This window comes from Mchenga conophoros, linkage group LG20 (assembly GCF_057382185.1).
Source record: "Mchenga conophoros isolate Kocher_MC1m ecotype Shallow Benthic linkage group LG20, M_conophoros_male_GT1.1, whole genome shotgun sequence".
Classification (NCBI taxonomy): Eukaryota; Metazoa; Chordata; class Actinopteri; order Cichliformes; family Cichlidae; genus Mchenga; species Mchenga conophoros.
This window is the reverse complement of record NC_140545.1, coordinates 32,036,321-32,063,024: the sequence shown is the minus strand read 5'-3', so window position 1 is coordinate 32,063,024 and position 26,704 is coordinate 32,036,321. Positions and strand designations below refer to the sequence as shown.

The 26,704-nt window shown below is 40.8% G+C and overlaps 1 protein-coding gene across 1 annotated transcript in view; it reads left to right on the top strand.

Moving 5' to 3' along the window:
- The window catches only part of plxna2 (plexin A2), a 160,919-nt gene that overhangs the window by 101,169 nt on the left and 33,046 nt on the right, over positions 1-26,704 (top strand). Inside the window, exons 7-17 of the mRNA XM_085261099.1 lie at positions 1,997-2,150; positions 4,222-4,318; positions 5,896-6,010; positions 7,081-7,281; positions 7,961-8,057; positions 8,324-8,523; positions 15,925-16,076; positions 19,283-19,400; positions 20,596-20,732; positions 21,879-22,046; positions 23,214-23,307. Of these exons, the coding sequence (XP_085117225.1) occupies positions 1,997-2,150; positions 4,222-4,318; positions 5,896-6,010; positions 7,081-7,281; positions 7,961-8,057; positions 8,324-8,523; positions 15,925-16,076; positions 19,283-19,400; positions 20,596-20,732; positions 21,879-22,046; positions 23,214-23,307 (1,533 nt within the window). The remainder of the gene's footprint in view (positions 1-1,996; positions 2,151-4,221; positions 4,319-5,895; positions 6,011-7,080; positions 7,282-7,960; positions 8,058-8,323; positions 8,524-15,924; positions 16,077-19,282; positions 19,401-20,595; positions 20,733-21,878; positions 22,047-23,213; positions 23,308-26,704) is intronic.

The following is a 26,704-nucleotide window of genomic DNA, read 5'->3' as shown; positions in this document are numbered from 1 at the left end:
ACTGACTTATAGATGTATTAGGATACATGAAATACTTTTGTGCTGTTCAGAACAATTTAAGTGGACTGAAATGTGAATCTTTAAGCTGAGAGTAGCTGCATTACAGATTTTTAAATGATTTCTTGGGATTTTATTGCAAGTAAAAAACCAAGAACCAAGAAGATCTCTTTAGCACTCCTCTCCAGACATCTTTATAGATTAATTGACAACACATTTTCTTCCATGTATTTTGGTGAGCTGACCTTTTAATTTATGTGGTTAAACATAAAAAAAATAAAAATCTTGTTAACATGCAGTTGGCTCTTGCACTGACTCACCCTGCACCACATTATATCTCACCCTCAAGCCAATGCTCAGCATACCTGGCCCCCGTTGTCCACTTTGCAAACAGCAGTTTATTACATTTTAACAGTTTCACCAACCCCCCCGTTTTGCTGTCATATCAGAAACGGGGTCATCTGACCAACCACAAAACACTCAAATTCACACAGTTCACAAATTCCACAGGGGTAGACTGCTATCACCATGACAACGCAGCTTCTTGAAGTGGGCACCAGGACAGATGGAAAAGGCAGTGAAAACAATGAAATTACCTTTGCTGAAATCTGCAACCAATTATGGTGACTGCCAAGCAGCAAAAACCCCCACCACCATCGTGGTGAAAGGAAGCCAGCAAACGAAAAGAGCAAAATCTTAACTCTCAGAAACAAGCTTATTTTGTGCAATAGCTTACTGTGTCTGTGTTTTTGTGTGTGAGACAATTTCTGCATAAGCAATTTTTGAGTGTTTATCTGTATATGTGTGTCTGAGGACGATGAGAGCTAATTATTGTAGAGAGGTTACTCAGGGAATTCTGCATTGAACAAAAGACATTGATTGCTGTGATTGCTGTAATCAAGGATCTCTCTGACACCTCAGAGTGAAGCAACACAAACATGGTGAAAGTAAAACAGGGAAAGACAAGAGGTCCTCAGCAGAAAAAAAATAAAAGAAATCATCCATCCTCTTGATGGGTAACAGAACAAGCCAGCTAACGAGGGAGGCAGTGTAGTCAGCCACTGAGACAGTCAGCATCTCTTAAAAGACCTACAGTTAAGCTGCTCAGCTGCCTTGCCTGTCCCAGTAGCCCTGCGGTGTTTAGTGAGAGGCAGATAAAACAAAGAGAAACTTCAAACGGTATGGCCCAAAAATAACAGCTAATGGAACAAGGCTGTGAAATGCCATGGTGATAATTATCCAGACTGCCTCTCTTGGCTAGAGAGCCAGATCACATACCCTGCACAGAATACATTTATTTATAGGAACAGCAGCTGAATGCTCCAGCCACAGTGTCACTGCTCTCCAGAGAATGACTTCAATCGCCTTTATGTGCATCGGCACTTGTGTAGTGCATCTCATATGTGAGTGTCTCTGTGTGTATTTTTTCCTGTATCTGTCTCACCTTCTAAATACTAAAGAAAGGTAAAAGAAAAAGTAGAATTTGCCATGTGATATTTTTTCCCCATTTTTTCCTCCATGTAGCTTCTACTGCTTCTGAGTGGGTCATGATATTTACCTCTGGAATGATGCCTTCTAGAAACAAATAAGATTAGCTTCTAAATAAACCTTTTTTCCCTTATTATGCTGTTTTTAAGATGCAGAAACAGTTCTTGGCAAAGTGGACGGACAGCTTTGCCAACAGCAGTGTTTTCTTTTCTCATCCTGACTAGAGCTGCTGAATTTAAGCCACTGTCTCCTTTTATAATTTCATCTCAGATTTTCATGTCTTGTTTATCAAAGATGCAACTGTTAATGTTGGTTATGTGTTTTCCCCTATCTGATGTATCACGCATTAGTCTTCTAAATCAGCTCCAGGTATGGGGAAGTTTTAGGAAATTTTTACCAATTTTTTTATCTGTTTTCATTAGTGTTAGTGTCCATTTTGATCCATTCTCAAAAAAATGTGTACAACAAACTTCATTACTAAGAACATTGTCATGTCTCACACCATCTGCAGCTGCTAGTGAAGGTGAGCGACGTACCAGACCTTTCTGCCGGCATCACCTGCTCGTTTGGCAACTTGACAGAAGTAGAGGGCCAGGTCAATGGCAACCAGATACTCTGCAAATCTCCTGCTGCTAAAGATGTCCCCCTCATCCCCACTGACCAAGGTAGATACAGAAAACAGACACACATATATTACCATGTATGCAATGCCAGCTGATGAATGGCTTAGTTGTGAAAATGCTTATTTTCCTGTGCAGTCAACAATACGCTCATCAAAACACAGCCTTTGCTGGATTCTGATATGTCCCTCCCTCTCATTTACAAATCTCTGGGCTAACTGTTCAGCTGCACGTGTACAAACTCTGAAACATATTTAGTGATCCAGCACTCCCAGTTTATTCAGGGGCTGTCTAAATAACAAGCACCCACAGGATTCAGGTTGTTTTGCTGTGAACTGTGCTAACACATGACCCCGGCTACTTTAAATCTGCTTGAGGATCCAAATTAGATCCCCTGGCCTGTGGTCCAGCTACGTTGCACTTAATGTCTGGCCTTAGATTTGCCTAATAGGGGATGGACTAACACTAGTCCATGGTCTAACCGTAGACCATTCCCTATGGTCTACTCTTCAGTCAGGGATCAATTAGAGGGAGTAAGTTGATTTGATGGATTCCAGTCTTTGCATAGCCAAGGCATAGACAGTGTGTTTGCTCTTTACCTCCACTGGTACCTGATGAATTTGAAAGTTTGAAATTGGCTAATTTTATTGAACTCCACAAAACAAGCATGTCACATGACACCTTCTTTGGAATAAACAAGGAAGACTGCTTTTAGATCTTGTGTAAAGGTATGCCAATAACCTCTCTTATATGATTGTTGGAAATCTCATGAACTTCTATTGTAAATACAGGGCACAAATATATCACTCTGGCTCAGGCATTCATTTATTTGCAAATGTGTATATCATTGTGAATATTAACATCTGTTGTTTGACAATAAATGCCTCTTGTTTGCAAGGAAAGATGGCTGCAGGATAACAAAACTAAACTGCCTGAATAATATATAATATGCAGTGTATGGAAGTCAATGTGTGTTTTGGGGGGTTGGTAATCCTCTTTCCTGTGAGTAAATGACAGACCTGTTTGCCCAGAACTCCCATGGGGACAAGTGCATCAGGCACTAATATGAATGTTCTCCCCCAGGTAAATGTCAGCCAATCCCCCCTGTAAGACCTTCCTCCATCCATCAAGCTATCCATCCAGCTGTTTATACCTTTGTTTTTACTTCACATGCTTTCCCCTGAGGCCACCTCCTCCTGACCTCCGTCACCTGTCCCCCTAGCAAGTCTTCTGTCTGTTGCACATCAACACTGATTGTGCCGTGGTGACTTGATCTGAGGAGAACAGAGGAAAGAAAGGAGAAAGGAAGAGGGGGAGGGGAGATCAAGACTTGGAAGGTGGAGACTGATGGAAAATACAGGAGAGAGGCCAAATTAAAATACAATTATGTGAAGGGGCAGGAGAAGAGGTCAGGATAAACTGTGAAGACACTGAACTCGTTAAAGAAAATAGCTGGCACCCTTGTCCACTAAATAAAATGGTCTTAGATGAAGTTTTGTGCAGATATGACCTCTATATGACTTTATCAGATCCTGTGAGACAAATATGTACTAGTAGAAGTCTGTTATGTGCCTGCTATAGAGACTTGTGTGAAACAAATCCTGATTCCCAACAGGTGCTGTGGAGAGAACAGAGCACTAAGGGTCAGTCAGCCCTCCTACTCACTGAATGTCATCTGAAATTCAGGCTGCTCGACACATACAAACAGACACTTGCACATATTTATGGAGCTGGTGTTCTGATAGAGAGAGATAATGTGGCTTTTTTTTTTCACAAAACACAGTCAGAGCTCTGTTCAGCAAAGTGAAGGTAAATAAATTTGGATCTGATTAAATGGTTCTGTATGAGATTGAAATTCAGGTATTTAATTTTCACAGGCTCAATGCAAGCAGTATTCCTTCATGTTACATATTTAAATATATGCAATACTACACAAGAAATACCTTTCTAAGTGATGTGTGTATGTGTGCTAACAACCTTCGTTTCAAAAATATTAATAAGCCTAAAACTAAAATCAGTCTGCTGTTCACAACTACGCAAACAGTGCGAACATATTCACTGCTCTGTAACAGTAAAAGATTAAATAAAGGTTGATGTCGTGTCTCCTCTCTTTCAGATTGGTCAGGCGTTGAACTGAGGTTGAATTCTAAGGAGACCGGTCAGATGCTTATCAGCACAGAGGTCAAATTTTACAACTGCAGTGTCCACCAACTGTGAGTATCGCTCTCTGAGTCCATTCATTTTCTTTTTTTGACAAGAACAATGCCCAGAGCTGCTGCCCGAAACCACCGAATCAGTGCTGTGGGACTTTAATCACTATTTGTCTTTAACGTTAGCCTGCCCCAGTCCCCTAAAAATATCCCCTGTAAAAATTAATGTAATCTGATCGCTTGCTGTTCCCCGCGGTCCACACAGGAAGAATCTGTGTTGTGTTGTTAATGAAGCATTCTTTTCAAACATGCTCAACTACAAAACACTCTGCTTTCTGCCTAACAGGCCTTCTGTGGGGATTTCATGCCCATTTTCATGCCATGTCTGTCCCTGATTGAGTGATGTTGAATTGAATCCCTGGATTGGAGATCTTAGTGTCTGCGGTACCTTTGCAATTGCTTGCTTCATTCCAGTGTGGCAGATTCTGTTTGTGTGAGATTCAAAGGCCTCATTGACGTGGGAGTATCACTGAATTGAGAGTAGTTGAGAAAGGGTATCACAGGGGTTCAGGAATCCTACCATGTCAAATTATCCTTTGACTCTCCCCTTGACATTAAAACAAAATGTTTTAGCCATTGTCTCCTTTGCTAGATAAAAGCAGGCAGTGTTACTCTGCATCTCTCTCTTCGTGTTTTGTCTCCTTTCTCTTCATATTGCTATTTGAGAACCTTGCCTGAGTAGCACAGAATGCAATTACCAACTCTCACATCAGCTCAGTTAATCACTGATGACAAACAGAGTGCACACAGCCACACACGCGAAGAAATATGCATACATTTGAAAAGGGCATACACCATCCTTTCAGTAATGCCACCTCCTGTTACTTCCCTCTTATTGCACATATCGTTCCCTGTATATTCCTGATAGTGAATCAGCCCGATTCATTCAAATTAGGCTTCTTGACAGAGATCACTCTGATGATTTTTGCCTCAGTGATAATATTTCACAATGAGCATATGTGCAAAAAGGAGACAACGAAAGAGAGAACCAGTTGTGACAACCCCCCCAGCCCACCCCTTTTGAACAACTGCTCAAAAATACATAGCACAGTAAAATCTCATCACAGTCTATTAAAAGTGAGTGCTGTGCTTGCCTTGGTTTGCTTTAGTAACATGCAGAATAGCATGTCTTGTACCTAGTATTTTCCCATCAACTGGTTTTCTTTGGCCATTCTTGTTTTGACTCATCTCACCTTCTGTTCATCTATATAGTTTCTATATACAGTGTTGGAAAGTGCACGTTTATCCTCATTACTGCTATCTTACTAGTATAACACTCCACCTCTCCATCTCTCTCTTTCTTATTGTGATTGTGGTGTCCTATTCACACATGTCACACGTATTAATATATGGTAGAGGAAAATGTATGCAGGGAGAATTTGGCCTAGCAGCTATTAGGTACTGTGCCAACCACAAGGGCACAACAACAGCAGGTGCCCACTTGGGACATGAACTCATTTCCTATGTGGCACTTCCCCCTACTTTGGCAAACTCGTTGTCCCTCCTTGACTGCACTGTTCTTTTTTTTTCCCCCCTTTCACTCAGTGTGTGCGCATGTGTGTGTTTGTGTGTTCCTGCAGGTGTCTGTCATGTGTGAACAGTGCCTTCCGGTGCCACTGGTGCAAATACCGCAACTTGTGCACCCATGACCCCTCCAGCTGTTCCTTCCAGGAGGGACGGGTCAACGCTTCTGAGGTTGGTGGAACACACATGCACAGACACACGGACTTATAACCTAATCCATCTTTTCCTCTCTCTCTTTCACCCTTCCTTTTGCATATTTGCACTTGGTTTCTTTCTACCTGCCTCCTGCACTGCGTTTCAGCTCTGTGTCAGCCTCGGGGCATGTCTTCAGAAAGACAGCCATCTAAGCTTTTCTATTTCTGAAGTGGTGCTACTCATTCAGAGCTCTTGTTCTCTGCAATAGCAATTAACAGTCTATTATCCTTGGAGTTACTGAGCTTAACATGTCTTAACAATGACACAAGATCATTTTGACCACATCAATAATGATCACTATGTCACTAGCTATGCACATTTACACTACTGGGATTTTAAGTGTTTGCCTTTATTCATTTAAACCCATTCACTTGTATTAAAAAAACTTGTTAATAATCCCTCTTCTGTACATATATGAGTAGCCCGCTTGCATTGCCTCAGTTCATATGTATTTGCTGTGCATGGCACACAGAGCTTCAGTGGTAAGATTAGATGCAGTACTCACAATTATGAATTAAGACCAGCCTTTCTCTATGACATCAGGAACAGCTATTTTATTTTAGCAACCCTACAATCTAAAGGTATATTTGAATATCGCCTTATGATATTGTATCTATACTTTAATTGACTTGAGATGTAAAGATTCACAAAGCTAAAGGCCATTAAGAGTGAAGCTTCATTGTGTAAAGCCATAAAGGCAGTTTTCTCAGAGTATTTCAAATAGCAACGACCTCCATTATTACTGAATACTTTAAACCACTGACTACTGATACCATTCTCAGTTTTGATGAATTGAGCAGTTTCATAATTCCTCTCTTGAGAATGTGTATTTCAACGCAGCTCATAGCTTTCCAAGGTCACAGAAATCAGTTATAAATTCTAACTTAGAATTAATTTCCACATTAATTCCACATATTGTGTTTCCTACTTATAATCATCCTCCTTTTTCACCATTATTGCAAAGTTCTTTTGTTCTCCTTGTCTTGCTAAACATGAAAGTGGAACGTTTTTCTTTTTCGTGGACCCTCTCTGCTTTATCCTTCCAGGACTGTCCCCAGCTAGTGCGCTCTGAGGAAATTCTGATCCCAGCAGGCGAGGTGAAGCCTATAACCCTGAAGGCCAAGAATCTGCCACAGCCCCAGTCTGGCCAGCGGGGCTATGAGTGCGTCCTGCACATCCAGGGGGTCAGCCACCGAGTCACTGCCCTCCGCTTCAACAGCTCCAGTGTACAGTGCCAGAACAGTTCGGTAGGTTGTGCGGTGCCTTTTCACATTGAGACAATATGAGTGAAATTGATGATGTGTAATTTGATTTGTCTGTAATTCTCCATTATATAATTACGCACACATTTTAAATACTGTATACAAAAACAGATAATGGCCTGAATCCCATACCATGTGTATGCTTGTGTGTGTGTGTATGTTATTTAGTTAGTGGAGAAATAGTAGCCATCATCATAGATAATTATACAGAAGAAGACTGTAGCACGAGTCTGCCTTCAGAAGTCAATATACTGCTGACTTCTGTAGTATATTCCCAGAGGTACCACAGGCATGCATGTTTTACTTTCCAGTCTTTCGCTCTCTCCTGCACACACACAAACACAAACACAAAAACACACTTGGGCAATGAAAGTCAGGCTAGAGTTAAGCGCATGGGAGGCAGTTAAGCACAGCATCAATAAAGGCCAGAGGGAAGCTCAAGCTCCTGCCCAGCTGTCCCATATCTTGTGGCTTTTCACTTTGTCTGCTCCTCAGATACTGAGATGATGTAAGTATGGGGTAATATTGGAAGGACACAGTACTGTCTCCACTTGGGTTCACGGGGATTCAAATTCCCAGACTTCCCATTGAAATCCTCCTCTCTTTTCTGCTTCTATCCCAATCTCTATCTCTTTCTCCCTCTTCATCACTCTGTGGCCTCTAGTATCTGTATGAAGGAATGAAAATCAGTGAGCTTCCTGTGGATTTCTCAGTGGTGTGGAACGGCAACTTTATTATTGACAACCCAGAAAATATTAAAGGTAAGAACAAAAGATGCTGATGTCAATATCTGCTAGAAAATAGGATGGACGCTGTCATTTTTGGGATATTTTTGTTGGTGCAAATATTCCATTTTTTTGTGAGAGGTCACAAAAGCATTTGTATGTATTCATGTCAAATCATTTGTAGAGTATTTAAGAAATTTGAAAAATATTTTACTCATAGCAGACTATCTACCAGTTTTCCTTTTAACAATAACAGCAATACTTATTGGTATGTTCACTGTATTGCCCATGTCATCCCACAGTGCACTTGTACAAGTGTGCAGCCCAGCGGGACAGCTGCGGCATGTGTCTAAAGGCAGAGAGGAAATTCCAGTGTGGCTGGTGCAGTGGTGAGGGAAGGTGTACACTGAGGCACCACTGCCCCCCCATCAACCCTTACACAACCCGCTGGCTGAACCTGTCCAGCAAGAATGTGAAGTGTACCAACCCACGCATCACTGAGGTCAGTACCTATAATCCCTCGTCTGTCCTTCCTACCTGCCCACACAGATCCAGCGGTCAATCGATATGTAATTATCAGCTTCCGTTGCAAGGTGTGTCTTGCATCTTGTCACAGTTCTTTCACAGAGGGTCATGAGGCGCTCAGCTGAGACTGTAGAAGTATACTTAAAATTCAAAGTTAACAGCTCAGACAGCTTAAAACGGCTTAATAAGACATTGTCATCTGTGCCAGTGGCAAGGCAGTTACAAAGTGAAAAACCTGTTCGGTATTCTCCAAAGCACATCATGATCACTAAATTGCAGCAGAATAAGAATACACTTGACTCTGGCATGCTGTTTTTTAACATTTAAGTTGAAGCGGTAATAGCGGGATTCTTTAAAGAGATGGATAGGACCTCTGATAAATTAAAATTTTTATCTTGTACAAGATAGAACAAGGTGTTGCATGAGAAGCAGCTGTTCTACTCTACTTTGGTTTTGTGTGGACTCAGAAAGAATGAGAATAAACCTTCAATAGGCTCCCTACTGTGCTTGGCCCATCAAATGCCTGCACATCCTTAAATGTTTGTTGCCTTTCTGTCTGTCCTTTTATCTTGCCTTTTCTTTTTCTGTGTTTATCTATCTTTATTTGCTTAAAAACAAAAATTATATGTATGGCTGTTTATGTACCTGTGCGGCTATATGTGTTATACTCGCAGGTGCTTATTCTTATGAGAGTTCTTTTCATCTTCAGGACTTATCCAAGGGCAAGGACACACAAATACATGCACCCACAGAAATAGAGCTTGAGATTTGTAGTTTTAAAGGGCTGTCTCTTTGACATCTGCTTTCTCTTTGTGCATAGGCACAGCTCCCTGCTCATAGATTTTAATGTCTTTTGTCCTCACACAAGGTTATTCCAGCCCTTTGAAAGTTTCTTTGGCACCAATAACTGTTAAAAAGGGAATTTCACAAGCAAGTAATCGTAGTTTTTTTTAAATTATCTTTGCATCCATAACCAAGTGAATGAGCGGTGCTCCTTCTTGTTTTTTCTGTCATGCTGAATTTTCACAGACATGACTAGAACCCAATAGCTGGATGTCCTCCACATCAGCAAGATCGGGATCATGACCTGGAAGTGCTTATTTGTTTTCCACAAGCAGACCTTTGCTTACTCAAAGCCCCCACTGTCGGTCTGCTGTCACAGAGGAGTCAGGCCAGGAGGGGCCGACTATTTAATTAGCTTGGTAACACACCAGTGCATTGTGGTTAACCTACCAGACCTATCTGCCTCCACATTTATTCATTTAGCTTCTTTTTCCTCCACTACATACCCACATGTAACTCTAGCCAATTAAAAACTGAAGCTAACAACTTGGGTAATTGATTTGCTATACTACACGCAAATAATCACGAAAAATAGGCAAGCTGATGAAGTCCGACCGATCTTCTTTTTTCTTTTCCCTGCTGTCTTATACCTCCATGTTTTTTGTTCTTGTGTCTCTGTGTTTAACTGTTTCTGACTCTTTTTGCCAAATTACATCCATTATGATGAGTTTGAGACTTTGACACATCATGCAATGGGACTTGCAATAGTGAAGAGCACAAAAGAAGCAATAAATAAAACATGTAACCAAAAGTAAGCTTAAACATTGAGAACCTTGCATTACTATATCTATACTGCATCCATCAGTTGTCCAATGTTTAAGCAATGATGTCAAAAGCAAATCTGAAAACTACAGAATGTAACAAACCGGTTTTGAAATGACATGGCAAGCCAAAGGAAAAAGCTCACAGGGGAAATGACTGGCATAATTATTATTTTTATATTATTCTTCAATTAGCACTTCTATCAAAAACCAGTGATTGACAATATATTACAGAAGCAGAGCTACACGGTTCCATTTAAGTGGAAGAAAAATAAAAAACTACACTTGTGAAAGTATGAATGGTTTGGGTGAGGTGAAACGATTCAAGCAAGACAACAAAAGACTGAGGGGGAGATGTAAAGTCATCAAAGGTGGGAAGAACAAAGGAGCCGGGGAGTAGGGGGGAAGTTTGGGCGTGGGGGCTCCTGAGGCCAATCTAAAATCAGATCTGTTTATGGCTGTAGGTGGCAAAATCAACTCTGCGTGAGCATGTACTTCAGACAGACACACCTATTTTCTACTCATCATTGGTAGTGAAGCCGGCGCTCATCATTCGTGCGTCGTCCTAGCACCCCCCCGCCCCCACCCCCCTCCCGTCTCTCAGTGATTACAGTTTCTTTAAGAAGCCGACATCCCCCTGTTGGGCTGAATTTATTAATAAATTTGGTTTTGATTGTATGCACCAAAGCCCCCATCAAGAGCTGATTTGTATACATACTAACACATTAGTAGATGTGCCTTCCACAAGATAGGCCTTTTGAATAATTAATGTTTCTATTAAGTGCCACGGTGCCTCCCACCACGGGCCATTAATATTGAAGAGATGTAAGCCCCTGCTAACAGCAGAGGGAACAACATCAAATGAAGCTGGGAGTTAGATGGGCATATGAAAGGCGTTTCCTCAATACGCTTCGGCCGTGGTTTCTGTATGAGTTAACTGTATAGCAAAGAAGCTCCCCTGCCTCTAGTGACAGTAAATATAAACATCTAGCTATAGCCTTAGGAAAGAAAAAATATGGGATTCCTTTTTTCTCTTTCTTCCTCAAACATGCAAGTGAATGCATGCTTTTTGTTGATATTTTGAACTCCACGGGGATAGCAGGCCTGTCAGCTGTTATCAGACTACAACTGAACTCTGCTTACTGCTGTAACCCCGAGAGTGCTTCTGTACTGTATGGATGCTGACCTTTATTAAATCTGCCAGCTGAAGAATAAAATATTGCTCAGCACCCCACAGATTCACATGCAAACCAGATGATAGGTTACAATTCCCCATTCAAATCACAGGTCTTGTTTTTTGTTTTTTTTTACATAGTCTTCTTTTGTTTTTTACTTGTTTTCAGCTCATTTTCATTGTGACCAATATGTCTTAGCCTATTACAAGACATTCAAGACTCTATAAAGTATTTAGGATGCAGTTTGTTCTGGAACAAGCGATCAGTGGGGTTTTATGAAGCCCATTAAATGCTTCTCACAATTAAATGTGACATGCTAGAATTAGTCTGAGCTAAGAATTAGTCTGAGTGGCAAGACAAAGAGATTATCTGCAAGCTTCTAAATGATATCAAAGGTTGTTTAATTTCAAAAGCCAAACATAGAGCTTTGGGAAAAACAGAAATCTCCCACTGTGGTGTTTTTAAGGGCATAAAAAGATCGTATCCTATACAGGGAGTGCAGAATTATTAGGCAAGTTGTATTTTTGAGGAATAATTTTATTATTGAACAACAACCATGTTCTCAACGAACCCAAAAAACTCATTAATATCAAAGCTGAATGTTTTTGGAAGTAGTTTTTAGTTTGTTTTTAGTTTTAGCTATTTTAGGGGGATATCTGTGTGTGCAGGTGACTATTACTGTGCATAATTATTAGGCAACTTAACAAAAAACAAATAAAGGAAAGGAAGTTGCCTAATAATTATGCACACCTGATATAGGGTGTTGATGTCATTAGACCACACCCCTTCTCATTACAGAGATGCACATCACCTAATATGCTTAATTGGTAGTAGGCTTTCGAGCCTATACAGCTTGGAGTAGGACAACATGCATGAGGAGGATGACGTGGACAAAATACTCATTTGCCTAATAATTCTGCACTCCCTGTATATCTAAGCTTTATTGAAAGTAGATAATAATGAACATACAGTAGATTTTTTTCGTATTATAGATTTTAATAGTAAATGAGGAATATTATTATTGCTGAATTCCACCGGGCTCGGTCAGCTGCCGTAGTTACAGTGACATGCTTGGCTTGCATAGCCCGAAGGCAGCTCGGTTGGTGTATTGCACTCTGCTCTATGTATTGAGTTTAGCATTGGCTGCATCAGCACATCTTTCCCCGCCATTACTTCAGCTGAATATGTCAGCACCACGCTGACAGACAGCCCCAGGTTATTCACATTGAAGCCCATTTCTCTCTGTCGCCATAGTTTTTGTTATTTCTCAGAATAACAAGGTGTCTTCTCAAAACTAGCCAGCATTTTTTTTTTTTCTGGAAATTGATTTCTTGTACATCAGAATGTCTTTTTTTTTTTTTTTTTTTTACTTAAGCCATGCATTTTTATCTCTAATGATTCTAGTGTTTTTTCATTTATTCTTTTCATGGCCTTTTGGCCAGAGAGAGATACATTATGCCAGAGCGACTGCATGAGTAGGAGCAGGGAGAGTGGCTTGCAAGCTGACTGCCTGTTTGCTGGGAATTACCCTCTATTGACAGTGTGACAATGCCAGGCGGGCAGCAGCACTGCTGCTAAAAGGATTACATAGGGAGCATGGCATGGCAGCACTGGGTGGGAAAAGGGAGCTGGGGCAGAAGGGCGTGTGTGTGCATGACCAGCAACGCTTCCTTTTCCCTTCTGAAATACAGTTTGGTAAAGCAAAACAAGCAAACTAGAGGAAGAGGAAGATGTGTCACATGGCCTGGGGAGATAAGATGATGGATGGGAAGAAAACAAAGAGAGTGATGCAAACAAGATAATTTTGCAGTGAAATATAAACACAAACCTATGCTACCAGATGATAGTATATATGACTACTTTTATTTGTCTATAAAGACCATTAGAACTTTTTTTTTTTTTTTTTTTTTTTTTTTGCCTGTCCCGTTTGGCTCTTTTGCATCAGAATTGTTGTCTAAAGGCAAAGAAAGATGCCCAACAGATTTACTTTACCAAACTGACCATCCCAGCCTTGCCGTAATGGTCCATTTGATTCACCTTTTATTGTTGATTTTATTTTCACTTACTGAATATGGGACAGACTTGACTGGGGGAAAGAAGGGGAGAAAGAAAGAGGGAAAGAGAAACAGCTGAGAAGAGGGACGGGGGAGAAGGGCAAAAGACAAAAACCAACAGAACGGGCAGAGAAAAAAAAAATGCATATATCAATCACCTGGATCACCTGCTGGGAAAGAAAAAAGAAAGCAAGCAGAAGAGAACAAGAGTAATAGAATAAACAACATCACAATGATATATGGGAATATGACAGTAAATACTAAATGTTAAACATTATTGTGCAGCACATAAGATCAACAGAACACAGTGTGCTTTGAGGTAGGAGCCAAAAAGGGTGTAGTTTGTGGGTGTGATCACCCGTGTGTACACCTGTGAGCATGGACGCGCTTGTTTTTTGTTTTTTTAAAAGGTTCCTTCATGTAATAATCTGCTAGAGGGTGTGGGGGGGCCACAGCCCCGTCCTCCAGGGCTTGAAGCAGGTATGGAGGAGATCAAAACTCCAGACATCCAGAGGCCCCCAGAACACAAGAGACCAAGGAAGACCAACAGAGGGGCAGCTGCGCCACTGTCCCGGAAAGAGCTGAGGAGAGTCCCAGATGAGGGCTCACTCAGCAGCCGCGGAGCAGAAGCCAGGGGGAGTTGCAGTGACGCGCCCGTGAGCTCCGCCGGCAGCCAGCTGCGCCTGAGTGACCGAGCCCCAGGCCGAGAGGCCGGGGGCACCCCACCTCCGAAGTGGCCCGAGCGAGCCCCAGGCTCCAGGCCCCGATAAGCGGCCGCCAAGGAGTGAGCCGGTGTGTACCTGGACGCCCATCCCCGGACCATTAGAACTAATGTGATTGGCAATCAAATCAGTCTTGTAAACAAAAAAAAATTCTTTATAGATCTGGTTCCTTTGTATGTGTTAGAAATGCAGACACAAAGACAAAGAGCAGAAGTTCTCTTATGCCTCACAGCCTGGTGCATCTTTGAAGTGATAGTTTTTTTCCATGATCCAGATGAATCAAGGCTCTGTCTGTCAGTGGGGAACTCAGGAAAATGGGTTTTCTGCGTGAACTGGACTATCATCATGTCCTTGGTCCACCATGGGAAGTGTCCATTTCAGTCTCTAAGTAGAAGGAGGAGGACTCCCAAGCTTTTAGCATGCCCGTCTGTGATACAGCACTGCTGTCCTGTCACCGTCCCTGCCTCACCTGTCACCCGTCTTGTCTGATGGGACCGAAACTGCGTCCACTTCCCCCCGCTGCTCACCCCATTTTCACTCTTCTTTCTTCCATTCCCTTCCTCTTCGTGCTTTTCCTTTCTTTTTTTCCCCTCCCTTGTTTTCTCACAGGCCCTCACGTTGCTTATGTAACCATCACTAAGTCTACTCGAATAGCTGCTGCCATCGCCTGACATGGATATATTTAGCCATTATGTTCCCCCCTTCTATACCCTGCATGCCCAAGCAGTGCTAAAAGATTCATGTATTCAGGCCCCTCAGGCGTTGCAGTGACACACTTACTTTACATCCAGAGCAATTAATGTCCACTGAATCTAGATTACAATGCCAGCATCCCACACGGAAGCCGCAATGCCCTAGTGGGTGTTGGGGGTGGGGATAGAGGGTGTACAGCAAGTCTTAAAGGGTTGCCATCACGTGGGGGTTTGCAGTTCAGTGAGCGGGTACAACTGACTCTTGTTTTTTCCCTTCTGCTTGCATGGTCAGTAATAGCGTATTGATTGTTTGCATAGCAGCCCCACACAGCAAAGTGACAGTCTATCCTCCCTGCTGCCCTCCTCTCTTGGTTTTTCTGTATTCCTTTGGTGACTGCACAGTATTGCCTACTCTTTTGGTCTTTTTTTTTCTAACCTTTTTTCCATTTCATTCTGTGTTCTCGTTTTTGTTTTTACTCCTCCTCCTTATCTTGTCCTCTTGTGTTTAAATGGCTGTGTGATGGCCAGGTTGGTGCCTCAACAGGACTCTGCAGCACAGAAGGCACTGTGCCACCCTGTGCCAAGGTCATGCTGGGCAGCCATATTGCATTTTATGAGTAGGTGGTCTTCGCTAATCATTAGTATCCCCCCTTGTTAGATTTAACATCCATGTTAAGCAGGGTAGATTCTGAGCAGGTGGCTTTGCTGAGTGTTAAAAACAGCTTCGTCTTTATCCCAAAGTTCCTTTTTTTTTTTTAAAGATTTGCTGTTGCAGGAGAACGAAATTGCAAAAGAAAAAAAACCTTTGTATTCACTGGTGATTATGTATGCATGGTGTGTGGATGGGTATAATGCCACATTTTAACAAGAAGAGCTGCAAAACAAGTGTCATTAGGTGCTGTTGTGATTAGAAGTTGCTCTTGGCACAGTGACTCATGGCATGTTCTGACATTTTGTGGATGTAGGACTGGGGAGTACACTTAATTGCTTTTACAGCCACCTGGACCAAAAGAGCATATTTACCCTTGAGCACATACAGAAACCTGTACGCATTTATGTGTTTCTATAAACCCGCCGCATCCCTGAAGACAAAAACATCATTTGATGTCTAGTTTCTCTCCAACATTATAGGTAACACCAGTGGCTGGACCCCCAGAGGGAGGCACCCGGGTGACCATCCATGGCACAAACCTTGGTCTGGCTTTCTCAGATATGGTCGGCAATGTAGAGGTGGCAGGAGTGAGGTGTACCCCTGTAGAGGATGGCTACATCATTGCTGAACAGTAAGTGATCCAAACAGGAATGATCATTTCAAAACTATTGCTAATACTTATTATTGATGGATAACTACACAACATTTAATTACAAACACAATTATTCCTTCAAGTTAAGTGAAAACATGACGTTTCTTCCAACCAACCCTCCCAGTTTATAAGCAGATCTCATTTGCAGAAAGTGTATATGTACATTGTATGTAATAACAGTTATTTATAGGAATTGCTGCACACGGTGTGGCCATATGCCCTCTCACTTGCTAACAGTAGCAAAATATTCTAAATGGACTATATTTGCTGTTCCTACAAGTGTATAAAAGTAGGAAAAAACAAAATGACAGAGTGACCGAGGTTTTAAGTAATTATTCAGTAACTTTAAAAAAAAAAAATTATAATTTATTTCATGTTCTTTTATTTAATTAATATTGAACATAGGGATGCATTCAATCCGTTATTAACTCTCATAATAGCATGCATCTAGCCTTAGGTTTTGATACATTATTTATGTGCTGTAACAGCTAGTAAGCTCTAAACTATATATGTGTGTTGCACAATCTCCCGCTTTAATGAAGACTGGAGCAGGTCCAAACAGTCTGGTCTTGACATTGCTGTTTTCCCTCCCTGCAGCACAGTAGCCCAGTTCTCTCTGTGTAGCTCATCTAGTCAGCAACAATCCCATAACAGCTGTGTGTGTTTACTTGTGTTTACCTCCTTAATTGTCCCATGCTGTGTGTACATCATGGTAAAGTCTGTCCCGTTCACCCTGAACTAATGAAACGTGGCCCATGCTTCCCAACTTGCCCACCACCCCCTTGGCTAGACACACAAACGTGTGTAGACTTAAAGACCCAGCGCCTCATGGTTGTTTAATCTCAGGTTGTGTTAGCCCTCCCAAGATAGATGTATGTATAGATAGTGTGTTAGTTTACCCTAAAAATATATATGTACATATTTAGACTAGGGTTAGGTTGAGTTGCCTTTGGGAATTGAGCTTCATTGTTGAGGGAAAGGCAATGATTCATTATAAAAAAAACTATTCTATTATGATTTTTAAGCATTTTATGCAGAAGGAACAAAAATACACATTATGGAGCAATTACAGGTTAGATAATTGTACCACGGAAAATCAATAGGATATGAGGAATAGTCTATTAAAATAGTACAACATTGCTATTGTAACCTTTATTATTGGACCCTTCAGCCACCACAGCTCTCTAGAAATTTTATTATAATATTTATAGTTTTCTTTAGGAGAGACAAGTACTCAGAAATAATTGGCTTTTCTTTCAGTTAAAGTGAAATTCTCTCTCTACTGACTTTAAATCTGTAAGAAAATGGTGTTAAGAATGAAATGTTTAGCAATTCACTAAAAAAGATGACAGGCATGAACCCACATGTGAATGAACCCACACACCAACACCCATGCAGCCTATCACTGGCATGGTTCTCAGAGGAGCCTTTAACCCTAATTTTTTCTTTGACCTACTTGTGCCCTCAGAAAGAGAACAGCGAAGCGTGATGCCATTGCTATAAGTCGCATAGTTTAACTTCTGCATGGTGTTACAAAGACATATCTCGCAGTCACATGTGCACACTTGCTACTACTGTTTACTGTGATGCGGTAATAAAGTAGTAAAGCTATAACAGCTCACATGGCATAGAGTATTTCTGTGGTTCCTTGCCCTGCATTGAGTAGCTGTATAGCTGTAATTAAAATCCACTTGGCTGTAGGAGACACTTTGTGTGCAGCACACTGATCTGACAGCACTTTAATGCGATTGGGGACAAGCTGGGGAATTCATTTATATGGCGGGTAAAGAAAAAAAAATTGACTGTGCAAAATTAAAAAACTAACCTATAACCTTTTAAGTCCAACTTTGAAGGAGATGAAGTCGTCCAGATGATATACTGAGCTGGACTTTTATTCAGCACCTTTGGATTGTATTTTGCCTCTAGGTTCATTATGCGCATGTCCTTAGCTGACTGTTGGTGTTTGTTTTGAGTCTTAATTCAGTCATCAGCCACCCTATGATGGACTGGACTGTACAAAAAAACATACATATTTATGTGTCTTTTATGTTACTACTTCAGAGGTGTGTGTGAAAGCTACTCCTGCTTTGAAGAAAAAGTCTGAACTTTTGTTTGTTCCTTTTTTCCAGCTGTCAAAAAGTACTTTTTTAAGGACTGAGACTATTCTGCAGCATTTTTTGTTGTAGATTCCAAACTGAAACCTTATTTGTATGAATGAATTTTAAAAGTAACCTGCAAGTTTGTTTGTTTTTTTTAGCAGACTTAATTGCGAAGATCCACAGAGAAAATGAATGATAAATTAAAAAAAAAAAAAAACCCCACAAAAAACCCAACTTATTATCATAAATCTGTAACTTTGCAAATGGCCAGTACAGTTTTGCTTTCAGGTAGGAAGCAAGCGAGTCTCTGTTTTTGTGAGGTGCAGTAAGAGGATATTATTAGGTTTGTCAGCAAGTAAATCCTCCTTTAGCTACACTCGTCCACATAGCTCATCCAACAAAGCTCTCAAAGTCATTTGTTGTAATTCAGATGATCAGTGCTGGAGAAACAATACATCTGCTCTGCTTCATCAGCTCCGCTCCTACCTGCCCCTGCCATCTGCTCCCCCACATATTCCATCTCTCTTTCCACACTGTGATTGCTTCTTGTACTTTATTACTCCCTGGCACCAGCGATCAATAGACGCTCTCATTTTATTATGTCATTCGATCTAGTCACCTGCAGTGCTGGGAGATACCTGATCACATGATATGATGGAACGGTATTGATCTTGCTGCATGATTAACATTAGTCTTGCTGTACTGGCACAGCACCACCACTGTTGGGGAGGGCTAGCTGTTAGTGGGAAATTTACTACATTCAGGTGCAGCATGCTGGAGTGCCAAAAGAGGAGCAGACATGGTCTCATTTAAAGATTGTCATCGATGTCTGACTGTGTCATGTAATGAAATGAATGAAACTACAAAAAATATTGTAATTAGAGCAGAAGATATATCAATATCAAGCAGCGAAGTGCTTTGAATATTCTTTTCTACAACGTTGCTTAAGCATTAAATCATGAAGACCATGTTTAAGTTTAATGTTACTTTTTTTTTTAAAAATTGAATTCCCGCTTCAAGTATGGGAGTATACTTCTGTTCCTGAAGTCATTTTAATTGGAAACCCATTTTAACTGTCTTTTGCAGGATCGTATGTGAGATGGATATGGCCCATGCGGACAGTATGCCGGGTCCAGTACAGCTCTGTGTCGGAGAGTGCAAACCAGAACTCCGGGCTCGTTCCTCACAACTCTACTCCTTTGTGGTATGAGTGTAATTAAACTCCATTTGTATTGTATTCTGAAATAACACTTGTGATCTAGCCAGTATATGGCTAAAAAGAATCTATGTACAACTAACTAAATATATTATATAACTATATATATATATAATTATATATTATATAATTATATAAATAGCCATATACTTAGTATATGGCTATTTCCAGCTTTTATGTACAGTCTGTGTGTACTTGCCATCCTCACACACTCGCACACATTTCCTTTTCTCAGATATCTGCTGTCTACCTGACCTGCACCTAACAGTTAATCTGCTTTCTCATTATCACTCTCTCACACCTTCACAATTAGCACTCTTTTAACTATTAACAGCAGTCAGTAATTACTGCTGTTGTTTTCAGAGTACCTGCACTATCCTGCATGCTGGATGTCACACGTCGCTGTCAGTTTTGAGTTTTGTCAGCATGATGCTCTTGGCTCTGTAACACAGGCTTGGCCACTTTTTCTCACCAGTGATACGGCTGCTACTCTGGGAAGCAGTGGAATTCCTCTGAGATTACTTCACAGAGCTTAGAATTGGCAACGCTTACAATTCCCTTCTATTGCAGTGCACCTAAAAAAGACTGCATCATCACAGGAGCATTCTTCAGACAAGACATATTCCCTACGTGACCTTGTAGACAAAGGGACATTGTAAATGACAGTGTGCATTTAGTCGCTTTTAAAATGGTTGTTTTATGTTTGTTCAGATACAGGTGTGTGCACACAGATGCTTTTATGTGTGTACGTGTGTTCCTGTGTATGTGTGCTGTCTACTTGAATATTACTCCATCTGTCTGTGTGACAGCATCCTGGCTGCACGCCGCTGAAAGCATTCGTTATTTTCAGATTGTCTTTAAAAAAGCTCCACTCAGATGCAACCCAGCAATGCAGGGCACCCAGTAGTGGAATCTATAAGAGGACACTAAGGCTTTATTGTACTGCAGTTCACTGCCATCACTCTGACAATACGAATAACTGTAATTTGCTGGAAATTAGTGATAACACTGAGTGTTACAACAGAGATGCTTCCCTGCTTACTGTAAAATGCATATATCTTTTAATCTGTCTGCTGGTCTCGTGTCATTTCTTCCTGTTCCTTTCCCTCATTTTAAATGACTCTGACAGTCTGTCTTAATGTCTCTCTTTCTGCATCTGTGGTTTTTTGTTTTGTTTTTTTAGACTCCAACTGTCACAGGCCTGTCTCCTAGAAGAGGTCCAGAGTCTGGGGGCACTAAAGTAACTATAATGGGAGAAAACCTCGGTGCCGGCAGCAGTGTCAACGTTAAGTTTGGAAACCAGACATGCGAGTTCTTTGGGTGAGATCTTAATCTCCAACATAATTGTCCTGCATATGTGCTGCTACAGAGTCTGCAGAATGAGGAAATGCACATCATGGTGGAAACACGAAACGTTTATGTTGATATTGTGGAGTTAAACTAATCCAGTCACCATAAATGCCATGAATTTCCATACATAGCACAAATAGCAGTTTCTCATAGTATAAAAATGATTTGAATTAGTTTAGCTAAGTTTTTGCCCTCCAGCATAACTGTCAGAAAATGTTGGCTATATGGCATGCTATTAGCAATTTTTAAGAGTAAATAAATAAATAAAACAACAGCTTGTGTTGTCAAGATAGTGATTTATTCACATTAAATAAGCAGCATTTCTATGTCTTTATTCTTTTGTTTTGGGGTTTTTTTTCCTTTGATATTATACTGCGAATACCCCCCAAGGGGAACCTCTTTATACCTTTGTTAAAACTTGTGTAAATTCTAATAAGGTTTTGATGACCTACTGCATCAAACCTTGTAATAATATCTTCCTTTTTTTATCTAGCCCCATCCTTCTCATTCTCTTCATTCTCCCATTCCTAATTAGTTTATCTGTTCTCTCCCATCCCTCAAATTTTTTAATTCTCAGTCTCGCAAGTTGCTTCCATTTCTCTACACCCATCCCTCCTGCCGTCTTTTAGTTACTCATACATGCCCTCTTTCTGATTTCCACTCCTGGAGGCACCTATTTTAAGCCCTGCCACAGTGTTCTGACTGTAATGTTGTAAGGTTGAGGAGTCAAGTAAACTTTAATGAGATATGGGGCTAATTACAGCTTCTTCACTGTATTCCTGTCATGGGAGAAAGAGGTAGATGTGGGCCTGTTCTACTACAAGCACTCTACTAATGAATTTGGACAAATTCTGAGGGTTTGTGTGTAGATCACAAAGTCTTGTACAGGGAGGAGAAAGCATGTTTTAGAAGGATGTATGAGAGCTGAAAGTACTGACTGCATGTTAATGTGCACTGAGTGCACCTGTTCGTCATGTTTTGAGTGGGATAATTACAGAACAGGTCTCACAGAAAAAAATAGTATGTTTTTTTTGCTCATATAAATCAAGTTTGTGTCTTCTCATATTCATTCGTTTTGCTACAGATTTATATAGGTGTTCTTATTTTTTTGTGTAGAAGGACAAAGACAGAGATAGTGTGCTACTCTGCCCCTTCTCTGTCTGGAGTCGGCCCAGTTCAGATCAGCGTCAGCGTGGATCGTGCCCAAATCAGAGAGAGCCTCACCTTTGAGTACACAGAGGACCCTACTGTACAGCGCATTGAACCAGACTGGAGCATTGCAAGGTATGCACATTCCTCAGATTGTATGTATGAGAGTTTTATTCGTGTCCTCAGCTCCAAGCCAGCAACAATAAACAGACGAGTCAATATTGCATTTTCAATTACTGTTCGGTTCTTTTCCAATTAGTCTGGAATTGATAGAAGAAGTGAAGCTCACTGATTGGAGAGGATGGGCACTTTTGAGACTGAGATTCTCCTACTGAATGCAGTGTCGATCCATGTGTTGAACGTCTTTGGCAGATAGATACACAGACATAGAAGACTACTAATTAAAAGGAGGAGAGGGATGAAGATGAAACAATGGCATAACAGAACAATGTGCTATCAGAGGTGTGAGTCCACAACAGATGGCGTGAGCTTAGAGATGGAGAGTATGGCACACTGCAGCAAAATCGTGACAACACAAAGGGAATAGGAGGAATAACGAAGGGAGAAACTGATAGGAACCACATATCTGTTTTGCTTTCTTTGTGTTTCGGAAGAGAAAATAAATTAAATTTCCATCTAATTCCATTTTAAATTACACAGTGTGAACTGATTTTCAATGTCTCAAAAATTGGAGCTCAAATTGTGTAGAAAGACAGAAAGAAAAGCGAGCACGGAGCAGTTATTTTGCATAGTTGCTGAGTGTATAATCTATGGACGCCACGGACAGCACACAGTCTGTCCACAGTAACTCACTACTGGTACAGTGATCTTTACCCTAAACCTTTATTCAGCAAACCACATTGACAAGTGCAACAGAAAAACCATTTTTAACAAATCCAACCAGCTACAGGAGGGCTGGGAATTCAGCAATTTTCCACCTCCTCTGTTTATGCATATTAATATATTTGAGCTGTCTGTTTTTTATTTATTTTTTTGCGCTACTTGATTGTGAATAGTAAAAACATAAAAAATGCATCTCTAATCACCATCTTCCATGGGCTGTTTTGTCCCAAATTAACCTTTAAATGGCTTTTGATATGAAGCTTTTTGTTCCCCAAGTGATGGGGAACACTTTGAAGAAACAGATCAGAGTTAGAAAGTTTACAATAGGCTTTGGACTGCTGCGGGTCTTTTTCTCAGATATTCTCTTTCTTAGTCTGCACAAAATGAAATTCGGATCTGACAAACATGATTATAAAAACTCCTGTAATAAATTTTGTCTAACTTCTTCCATTTATTCAGCGGTCACACACCCCTGATGGTGACGGGAACTAATCTGGATGTGGTTCAAGAGCCCCGGATCAGAGTGAAATATGCTGGCCGAGAGTCTGTCAATGTAAGAATCACTCACTATTAATCTGTTTTCAACCACAAAGTCTCTCCTGTATGTGTAGTAGAAATCTTCTACTGTACTACTTCCAGCTTGCCATGCTATATAAGCAGCTAAGTGACATTTACTTCAGGTAAAATGGTCCTTAACAGGCCCTCTAGCCCTCTACGCTCTCTGATTTATGCTTGATCCCAGTCTTCTTGACCCCAGAGCATATAAATATTGCAGCTGTTGGTGAGAGTGATCCACATGCACTATTTAATATAGAGTTTACTTAAATTTTTTTTGACCATCTCACCTCCCACCTACTTGGTGTTTTATTTACACTGCTCTCCTGACTCCCGAATACCATTTTCACTTGTTTGAGAAAAGATAAAGAGGCAGCTGGAGGACAGTAGAAGTTGACCAAGACTATAAAAGGTTCAGTGGGGAAAATGTTAGAGGTGTGCATGGTTGGAGGCAAGAAGGCTCATAATGACTTTCAATGGAAGATTAACTGCAGTCAGAAGTCTTTGGTCAGCATAAAGACCGCTTGTATAATCAAAGACTTGTCTGAAGGAAATCGTTACAAATTGCATTTGAGCCCCTGTCCTGGGGGTCCTTGTTTAATTAAGAGGATGGGATTTCCTCTCTGTGGTCTGCTATAAGGTGGAGAGGGCAGATGAATACGATAAAGGGGAGTTTGAGGAACAGAGAGTGGTGAGCCCATTATTGTGTATCTGTTTAGTTTCTGTGCGTCTTTTGTAAAATCAATTTTCACACATGCACTATGGCCCTGACCCACGCTGCACATTACCGAGCAGGGATGTAAGTAAGAACTGAAGCTGAAATCATTTGGGGTAATTAGGTCCATGTAATGGCTAATTCTGGTGTAAAAATAGAGCAGTCAATTTTTGAGAATTCACAGTGAGTGAGTGGGCATCATGTATCCTGCCTCTAGATTGGCATCATCCCGTGGCAGCATGGTAGCTCAGTGGTTAGCATTTGCTTGCTTCACCGCACAAGATTTCTTGATCTCAAGACATTTCCTGATGCCGCCAGTGAAAACACAATCTGTACTCACTCTGTGCTAATGCAACATGGCCTAAGATTCTCAAAAACTAACATCTAACTGTGGATAATTGCCAGAATATGTGGCGTGAGTTCTGCTTTGCAAGACAACATCAGAAGACTTGACAAATACACACTATACATTTTCTGATATATGGAAAAAACACACTAGTTTGGAAATATTTCAGTCTCACACCTTAAATTTTCAATATATACAATGTTTAAAAACATCATAAAATAGAATTTCACATTGATGCAGGGATGCACAAAACCATCCTCAAAGCTATCCTTCACATACACAATTCCCTATAGTTTTACTCTCATTGCATTTCCAACTTACTGTCTCTAAATTAGCTGTCTAAAATTGGCCTTAAGTGTCTCTCTTGTTTAATGAACATTTCTGGAATGAAAACCATCATTCTGTTCCGAGGTTTCTGAGCTCCAGGATCCTCGTGCGAGATACTGACATGCAGACCTTATGTGAAGTAAAAGACACATAAGACACTGTTTTTATATTTGGAGGAGAGAAAAACACTTGATGAGTGAGACAGAGAAAATCTGGTGAAATGGAATTTGACTTGTGTGTGGGTGCCGTAGTGTCTGATATGTCAGTTTCCAAATCTTTGAAAGCGAGTTGTTCATCTCCACCCTGCCTCGTCTCATCCAACTCCCCACCTAGTGCCTCGCAAAAGACGTCACCGTCTTGACTGCCCCCACAGCCACAGAGAATGAATTTCTATTAAATGCTAAGGTTACAATTACCCATCCTTCATCCCACCCTCCCAGGCCCTTCTACCCCTTTCCCTTTTTGTCACGGGAGGAAGGCAAACAGCACAGAAGCCTATAGCAATAAGAGCTGCTGTCTGTCAGCCAGCCTTCAAATGATCACCTGTCTTCCACTAAATTGCTTCTCTTCTCTCCCTCCCTTGTGTCACCTGCATAGATTCACAAAGAAACCAGGAAAGAGGAAAAAAGACAATTTTCTTTGTGAAATGCTCTGTATCTGTCACTGGATTCGCAATTGAAACATTTATCATGATCTTGATTAAAGCTAAAAGGGTTATTTCCCAGCTCTAGCATATTTCCCTGTCCCATACTTTAGATGCCTGGACTGAGTGTCGGGCTTTGGCATGTCAGGTACATTTACGGTTACTACTGAACATAAAAGGTGTTCAGCATGAGTGTACTGATTGCTCTGCCTGATTGCGAGAGGAGGCTGCAGATCACTGCATAATTAGATTCACATTTTTAGAATTATTTTGCATATTAAGCTATAGAAATTATGTATCCTATAATGCTATACGTGATTTTAACAGTATTAGCATCATGAGCTGATTATTGATCGATATTTATGGCATTATAAATGTCCAAAGTCTCAAAGGCTAGCACTGCTTCCATGGTGGCATTTCTTCTGTGTACTTCTGTAACTAGCTTCAAACAAAACGAAAACCTTTCACCATATGAAACAGTGCTTATGGGATAAATTGGTTTCTGGCTCCACTAGCTAACAGCCACACAGATCTTGGATAGATTGATTAGAGCTGAAGTTAGACTTAATGCCAGTATTAGCAGTTGGTTGGAACAGCAGGCAGGCAGGAAAATAGACATAGTGTAGGAGTAACCAAGTATAGGAACAGCAGAATAACCAGTGACTAGCTATCAAACGTTAGCCTTCAGATGACCTTTGACTCTGTGAAGCCATCGTATTTTTTCCATCTCTACAGTCAGCCAGTCGTATCTTCGCTGGCTCTGACTCTCTCTCTTACCACTACCCTGGCCAGAGACCTTTGAATGATTGAGTGGGCTGTATCCACACAGTAGATCATGGTAATATATTCAGCCAGAGGGGTTGGAGTGTTACTGCCTTAAAACACCCTGGCTCTATCCAACAGTAGAGAAAGAAGACAAATGAGACCGAGATTCCAATTATTTTCTCTTTCTGTTGACCTCAATTCACTTTATCAATGCTGTAAATCTTGTAGCTTCTTTTGCCACATGGCCTACAGGAAGAGATGTACCATTTGTATTTGACAATTAATTGTAAAGTTTTACTGCTTTACTGTTATGACTGAAGCAATCATTGATGAGACGTAGATGGAGTGTAGGAAAACAAGCTTGTAATTCAGAATTTGGGACATATCTAATATCCAGATCTGCTAAAAGGAAGAAATACTGCAAAGGTGTCATGTTGCCCTACGCAGAGGGGAACCAAAGTATCATTTTTTAAAATAATCTCGCATTGCCCCATTTACCCATCGCTACAGTACTCACCCATCACTTTGGATTTGGATGTTACGCTCACTGAAAAATATCTGACATTATAGGAGCAGTTTCCTGGCAGGATTTGGTGAAA